The sequence below is a fragment of the Miscanthus floridulus genome, chromosome 18, assembly GCF_019320115.1.
Source record: "Miscanthus floridulus cultivar M001 chromosome 18, ASM1932011v1, whole genome shotgun sequence".
Taxonomy (NCBI): domain Eukaryota; kingdom Viridiplantae; phylum Streptophyta; class Magnoliopsida; order Poales; family Poaceae; genus Miscanthus; species Miscanthus floridulus.
In genome coordinates this window covers 13488313-13495739 of record NC_089597.1, presented here as the reverse complement: position 1 = coordinate 13495739, position 7427 = coordinate 13488313, and the positions used below count along the sequence as shown (strand labels likewise).

Sequence of the window (7427 nt, the reverse complement as noted above, 5' to 3'; positions counted from 1 at the left end):
GCATAAAACAGCAACAGAACCATTGTATGGTAGTTGAATTATTTACCATGTATAGAGAAAAAAACGAACCAACCATACAACAATAACTTCTCAATACCTACCGCATCTGCTGCCACGTGTTTCCTTGAAAGGCAACGGTACTGTGCACGATTCTATGGTACCCCTCTGCATTCTCCTGCGCTGCCGCAGTGGGGCGGCCCCAAATCCACCGCCCAAGCGAGAAACCGGAAACCACAGGGACCCAGCCGTAAATTTGCTCTCCCAGCACCAGGTCAAATCCTGCACACGCCGAAGCCCGAGGTCCGTGCCGAACCCCGCATTTCAAATTCCCTCGGCTTTCCCTTCTGCCTTCGGCCGCTCCTCCGGCCAGGCCAGCCTTCAAACACCTCGCCGTCACCGCCACCGCCGCGCCCGTCCCGGCGTGGACGGACGCTAGAGGCCGGTACCCCGTCCTCCCGGCATGGACAGCGACGACGAGATGTGCGACGCCGCCTCCTCCGCCCCGTCCTCGCCCGGCGGCGGCGGCAGCGGGGTGGGAGAGGGGGAGGGGGAGGGGGAGGGGGAGGAGGAGTCGGGGGGCATGGACGACGGCGGAGGCGGGCGCGAGGGGGTGATGATCATGGATGTCACGTGGTTCCAGGTGGACCTGGACTACGAGTTCGACGCGCCCAGGTGGTTCGACCTCACCCAGGAGGAGGCGCCGCTGGATGCCGCTGCGGCGCAGGAGTGGTTCGCCACCGCCCCCAGCTACCCACCCTCTCGTGCGTGCTCTCCCCTCCCTCGCCTCGCGATTTCTAGCTTTGTGTCTCCGCGCGTGGAGGGCTTTGATTCGGGGTCATACGGGATAACGGGAATGGGGTTTGTCCCGTGCGATCGACTCTTGCGTTTGAAATGTGACGCTCCAGCATTCCTCCTCCGATATGTGTTACCGCAGGTTTAGTGGGGGAATTCGATGGATTTAGGAAATGGGCCATTTCGCGAGTTTTTTTTTTTCTTCCCGTCCGCCCCAATGCATAAATGATCGGGTATGGTTACGGAGTCGTTATTGGTGGTGTTTTCAGGGGTAAAATGGACAGATAGGGCGCCGTTTGATCTTTTCAGAGTTCGGAGAAATCTTGGTGCAAAGTTGTCCCCATGTTAAGCCCATTGACCGTTAGGAAATTTGTGAGAAGCTGACTGTTTCTCAGTGTTGGGCCAAACGTCACCATTCTCAGATCAGTTTCCATGATTAAAATGTTTGCATGAAGGTCCCTGTTTCTAGTTGTTAAATTGGTGTAGACATATAGAGGATTTTTTATTGCCAAAAGCCCAGAACCAGAATATTACCTAGACACAAGAAGAAAAAACATATAGAGGATTTTTTATTGCCAAAAGCCCAGAACCAGAATATTACCTTGACACAAGAAGAAAAAAAGATACAGAGTGAAAGCAAATAACAAAAACAAAAAAATGGGGATCACTTAGTATCACTTATTGTTATGATATCATTTTATAATGTCATGAGGAAAGCTCATGCTCTTGTTGTTGCCAGTTGTGGTTGAGAAGCTGGCTGCTAGTTAAAATGAAAGAGATATCAGAAATAAAACGACATAGCTGAGGGGGTAGCAGTGTATCACCACATTGGGCTTTTACGTGATTTCATGAGTATAGCCGCTTTTCATTTTTCTGTAACACTGTCTGATGGGGAGAAGAGTGATGCCTACATCTTATAGAGAGGAGTTCAAAATGTCTTAAAGTTTTTTCTTTGCGCATGATTGAGTAGTGACGTTAAAATGCAAAATCATGGAAACTCGCAATGATAATAGTTAATGGATTCCTTGTACAGAAAATGTTTCACATGTTACTTTATTTTTTCTTCCTATTCCTAGTAAATATATCACTAACTTTCATCTTTTTGTTTCTGCAGCCTTAATTGCTAAGATGTTAGCTGAGGATCTTGGATTACAAACCATTAGAAGCATTGCAGATACATATGCTCTGCATTGTTCTACAGCTTCTCACGAATGTTCCAGTGGCGTGGAGCAAAAAGTCTATCGGTTCGAAGGTCTTGAAAATCTAAATTCTAGCATTGAGCCTGAAGTTCACTATTTCGTTTCTAATCTGTTAATCTGTTTGATGATTCAGTTATCATTTATATTACATTTTACTAGATAAGCGGTTGAATCAGTGTTTATGGGCTTCTTTGGTTCATCCTTGGGTGTTACAGTTAATTCTGAGCATTGCTCTTCCACCACTATCACTATATCACTATATTGTTCGACTTTTTAGAATTATTGGAATCGTAGTAGCAAAAAACACAACGACCCCAAGCTATCTTGAAAACATGTTGATACCAAGATAAATCCTTTTATTGATGAAAAGGTGCTTGCTAGATTACAAATTGACATGTCTGACAACATGCTTATCCCTAGCTTGGCAATAGACAGAATTTCAAACACCTAAAAGGACTGAACAAACTCTTGAATCATTTTCCTAACACATAGAAACCCTCTCCTCCTATTTACCAGCTGTGTGCTTCTATATTTTTATTGATTTCTTCTAGAAGTTCAAATTATTTATGGTTCTTTACTGCTAAAACAGGGCGAAAACCATGCAATGGTGCATCGGAAAATGAACGCCAATCTCGCAATCGAACTACCATGAAGGGCACATCCTTGAGAGGCTCCACACTGATGAAGCCTACAGCCAGTCAGTTAGCCAAGCAAAAGAGACAAGCAGAAATAAAGAATTTGACACAGTAAGTAATATTAAACTTGCTGACTTTTATGAAGTTTATGTGGACTGACTATGAAAGAAATTGAAATGGCATCATGATGGTTGATTTTGTGAGCCACCTTTGTAACTTAAATCCTCATATTTATTTAACCAACTTGCGCTATATGTGCTGTTTGGTTTAGATGAACCATTAGTTGTGAATGTGCCTTTAGCACTGGGCATATTTCAATATTATAATCACAAGTATTTTGTCTTCTCATTATTTTTCATCTTTTCCTTTTTCATTCTCCTTTCAGTGTTCCCAAACTCAAGCATCTGTTACTATTATCTGCCACTGAATTAGCTTTCATGGAATTTCAAATTTGTGGCATCTACCTTTTTTTTAGTTAACTAAAAAAATACTTCATCATCAGGTTTGTGAATACCTTTTTTTAATCTCAATTTGATTTGTTTTCAGGAGTAAAAAGTCAGTGGGAGTTAGAAGTGAGAAAACTACCATAAGCTCAAACGATTGCACTTACCAATCTGCTAAAAGACAGAGATTAGAGAATGGGCATCTCAACAAGGTGTTGTACAGTTTTCATTTGGAGATGTGACATTTGCCAAATTTTCATGTTCTGTTTTTTTTTAACTCTGAACTATTTCACAATGTTTTAATGATGGCAAACACAACAGCTAGTTAAGTTAGATGTAGATACTGCACTTTTTTTTAATAGTCAATTGCTATCTTGAGTTGTTTATGAGCATAAAGGTACAGATTGATTTATTGATACTCCCTCCATTCTGAATTATAAGACGTTTTGACTTTTCTAGATGCATTGCTTTTACTATGTATCTAGACATACTGAATATCTAAATGTATAGTAAAAGCTATGTATTTAGAAAAGCCAAAACGTCTTATATTTTGGAATGGAGGGAGTACTATTTTATCGAATAACTTTGCTTCTTGCTCTTTACTGAAGCTACTCGCTGGTACAGGCTGCTGCTACTGCTACCCAGCATGAGTTTATTCATAAAAATCATGAAAAGGTAAAAGCTCCTAAAACCATCTGCTTAAACTGATTATAAATCGACATTTTATGCTGCTGCTACTGCAGTTCTCTGAGTCTCCTTAATTATATTTCTTTATAAAAGAAATAAACACATACGGAGTACTTGCTAATTTTGCAACTAGTTGCTGCTGCTGTGCTGTCTTAAACCGCCTTTCTGTAAAGATGTTGCTGTTATGTTACACAACATAATTTCTATTAGTTCTCTACTCTCCCTCAAATCTTGCCTGACAACATTCTTATGGATACAGAATGTTATGAATCAAAACATGGATCGGCCCTCTGGTTTGCCCAGATTGAAGATTACAATTCCTAGATCACCTAATTTGGCAACAAAGCTAAGAGCGGAGAGGTCAAAGGCTCTTAGATCAGTGTAAAGTCATTTTCTCTTGATTTCATGTTTTTATTTCCAAATATAAGGTACTTCTGTTGTGGTAGTTTTGAAACATTTACCTGTAACATGTCAGGCCAACTAACCCAAAGCAGTTAAATGAATGCGTTGCACCATATGCTCCGACAGTCCAAGTGGCATCAACTAGAAAGGTTAGGAACATCATGTACTTCTTTATCCTTTAATTGATTATGAATTACGTTTAAACTAGTCTCACAATCTTGAAAAATATGAGCAAATTGGCTCCCAGGAACATATGCTTAGTTGAGATATGCTTCCCAGCAGCATGATTTGTGGAATGCTGTTAATCTAAAATCCTAGGTGTGATTTTATTAAATTTATCTCCCAAGAAATGAATGATTTTATAATGATCTGGACTATTGCGTTCAGGGAGCAAACTGAGAGATAGTTCAGTGGTGTGGCTGGTCATGGTTATGCCCACCGACAGGGGTTGAACCCTGGTATTACACCCAAAAAGATCCCCCTCACTGGCTTGTGCCTCTGGTGCGTTACCAGCCCAGGTAACAATGCGCTGTGCCGGCCTGGGTAATGGTGGAAGCCGGCCCAAGTTCGGTTTGGCCCTATAAATGGCCTTGGGCCAGAGTTGTGGGGGTGGGGTGGGGGGGGGGGGGGGGGGGGGGGGGGGGGGGGGGGAGGTGGAGGTCTTGACCGGGGTCATACGGCCCCTTAATTATGATACCGTGGGGGCGGTTCTTCCCTCACAGGTCGAGTATTGCATTCAGGGAAACCGATACATTCGTACTTCACTGATTCACTGGCTGAATGAGCTTTGCCTTCTGTTATTTATCCTTGCACATCATTTAATCAAATTTCATAGTCGAAGATGTTCTATTTGCTCCTATTTTTTTCCCTAGTAGAGTTCGTCTGCTTATTTTGAACAGTCGCTAAGCTTCTGGATTTACCATATGTAAATGCTTTACTCTCTTTCTTGTACAGCTGTAATGTTGTATGCTTAGTTTCTGGTTCAATTTGAAAATTTGATCTCTATCAGGTAGTTCAACCTCTTCGAGCTACTGGTCATCAGCATGCAAGCAGACAACATGAGGATGTTGGGTCAAATGTGCCAGCATGTACATCCAATCATGCAAGGCATCTTAAGAGGTAAGTGTGTTATGAGATGTTCTATTACTGCCATACTGTTATGAGATGTGGAAATCACCTAGTCTATTGATTGCATCTGTCAAGGCATGATTTGATGTAGCAAAAGGTGATCAATAAGATTCCTTTTTGTGATCACTCTATTTCTGCCATACCTATGATTTTACCAAAACATGGGCAATTGGGCATGATGTAATAAGACACATTTCTGCAACCTTTTGTCTATTAACAAATGAACTTATGCATGATTTCACTGTTGTCTTGTAGCAGTGTAGATAACAAACCTGATGATTGCAGAGATGATCTGTTTAAATTTAAGGCCCGTCTGTTGGATAGAAAGGTAGCTGACATTAAATATCTTCTTTCTATTTGTGAGCTCATTTTATGAAGGTTCCTGTCCTGCTGTATTCATAGAGCGAATGGTTCATCTTGTACCTTCTGTGAACAGATGTTAACAAGCAAAGGTGACGGTGTATTTCAATGTGCAAAAAGGAATACAACTGTGCCTAAGGTAATTTTGTAGTGATACTCATTTTCCCTTCTATAGTTTCTTTGTTGCTTGTGACTGATAGAATGTATACCCCCTCGACTTCTCAAAATATCTGGATCTTGTGATTTTAAACTGTAGGAATTTAACCTATCAACAGGCCGGAAAATAAATCCAGCTCCATTGTCTGAACTATTTAACAAGGTTTGTATGTATATAATAGCATGAAAGGCTCGTCACTACGTTGATTACACTGACATTTGCTTGAATAATTTTGGAAGCTTTCTTTAACTGCGGGAGCACACCAAAATCGCGGAGTAGGGCGTCAGATCAGTGATCTGCCAAATTATATCACTACCAAGGTTGTCTTGTTTCCCGTTCACTTCTTGTTTGTTCTTGTTCTTGCATCTCAATTCAAAGCGCTCAAAGGTCTCTTTTATTGTATTGCTAGGACTGCAAAGAGAACATGAACGGTAACATGCACCGCTAGTATGGTAAGTACCCGGCAATGTCCATCTACTTGATGAGATAACTATCATGTTTGTTTCACTAAGTCTCTTTTAATGCATGACAGACACCCTTCCATTTGTTTTCCCTTTCCAGACCCGCGTCAATGACGAAGTAGAATATACAGGATTTCTCTTTTGATAGTTAGTGCCTGGTGCAGACTCAACGTCTCTCCACCGGCAGAAAAGGTACATATTTACCGCATCACCATCGCCACTGATATAATTGCGTTGTCGTGTTGACAGTGCACCCCCTAAACTCGTGTGCAGGCCGAGCGTTTGTATTGGTGTTTTGGACAGTTGACTAAGAAGGAAGCTCGCATCCTCTTCGTTTTGAATAACAAGATGAAGCCATACATTATCTGACATTAGGGCACCATCACTGAGGTGCGTCGTCCGGCGTCATCGGGTGTGGAGCACCGTTTCTCGTCGCGGCCATAGAGTTGCTGCCGCTGGGCCGCTGCAGTTTACCATTGGGTCTCTCAGCTGCCCGGAGCCAATGAGCCATGGCTGTGATGGGAAGCTTTTTTGTACAGTTAGAGATAAACCATAGCGCATAGTGTCACTGTGGGGCGTCTCACCCGGTGTATCTGCAGTCTGCGGCGTTCGGCAGCGACTCCAAAGTGTAACATATTGCAATCGCCATGGCAAGGTCGTGCTCTTCTTCGTCCTCGCCATGCCCCCCATGTTCTCCAAATGCATCCAAGCTCAGCTCCCAGGATCGCGCTGTGCGGTTCAGGACAAAAAAAAATTCGTTGCTGCTGTCAACAGTAGTGCCAGCGCCAGGAATCTCCTGGCTGGATCACAGTCGATGTGAGCAGTGCTGCCGGCCTGCCGCTGGTGCTGACTGGTGACTGCTGAGGCCTGAGGCCTGGGAGCGCTACCTAGTCCACGCATGGCCGGCTCTCCCGGTCCCCCTGGAGGATTAACGCCTTGAGAGAGCCACGAACAAAGCGCAGTCCTGCAACGCTAACATGCTGCGATTACCTGGCGAGATTGCCGGATTCTTCGCCGTGCTTCCCATTCTCGAATCTCAATGCGTGGTAACCGCCACAGATAAGGGTCTGTTTAGATTCCAAAAATTTTGTGTAGTACCCGTCACATCGAATTTTGCGGCACATACATGGAGTACTAAATGTAGACGAAAAAAAAACTAATTG

At 43.1% G+C, this 7427-nt stretch overlaps 1 protein-coding gene across 3 annotated transcripts; it reads left to right on the top strand.

Annotated features, from left to right (window-relative positions):
• Positions 1-321: 321 nt before the first annotated feature.
• Positions 322-6939, top strand: LOC136522264 (protein TPX2-like). 3 transcript variants are annotated; one of them, XM_066516088.1, is made up of 15 exons: positions 322-761; positions 1907-2044; positions 2581-2737; positions 3173-3281; positions 3694-3744; positions 4016-4137; positions 4232-4307; positions 5168-5277; positions 5545-5614; positions 5723-5785; positions 5903-5965; positions 6043-6123; positions 6213-6255; positions 6365-6456; positions 6538-6939. In XM_066516088.1, exons 1-13 carry the CDS (start codon positions 461-463, stop codon positions 6249-6251), a joined length of 1380 nt encoding a protein of 459 aa, XP_066372185.1. In that variant the 5' UTR covers positions 322-460; the 3' UTR covers positions 6252-6255; positions 6365-6456; positions 6538-6939. The 3 variants fall into 3 exon arrangements, with proteins under 3 accessions (XP_066372185.1, XP_066372186.1, XP_066372183.1); XM_066516089.1 differs by having other exon boundaries at positions 5542-5614; positions 6223-6255; XM_066516086.1 differs by having other exon boundaries at positions 5542-5614.
• The last annotated feature ends 488 nt before the right edge of the window (positions 6940-7427 follow it).

Excerpts from the sequence above, each read along its gene's own strand:
- LOC136522264 (XM_066516086.1), top strand. The coding sequence starts at position 461 with ATGGACAGCGACGACGAGATGTGCGACGCCGCCTCCTCCGCCCCGTCC. Across the intron at positions 2,045-2,580 it reads AAAAGTCTATCGGTTCGAAG|GGCGAAAACCATGCAATGGT; the intron begins GTCTTGAAAATC and ends CTGCTAAAACAG. Across the intron at positions 4,138-4,231 it reads TCAAAGGCTCTTAGATCAGT|GCCAACTAACCCAAAGCAGT; the intron begins GTAAAGTCATTT and ends GTAACATGTCAG.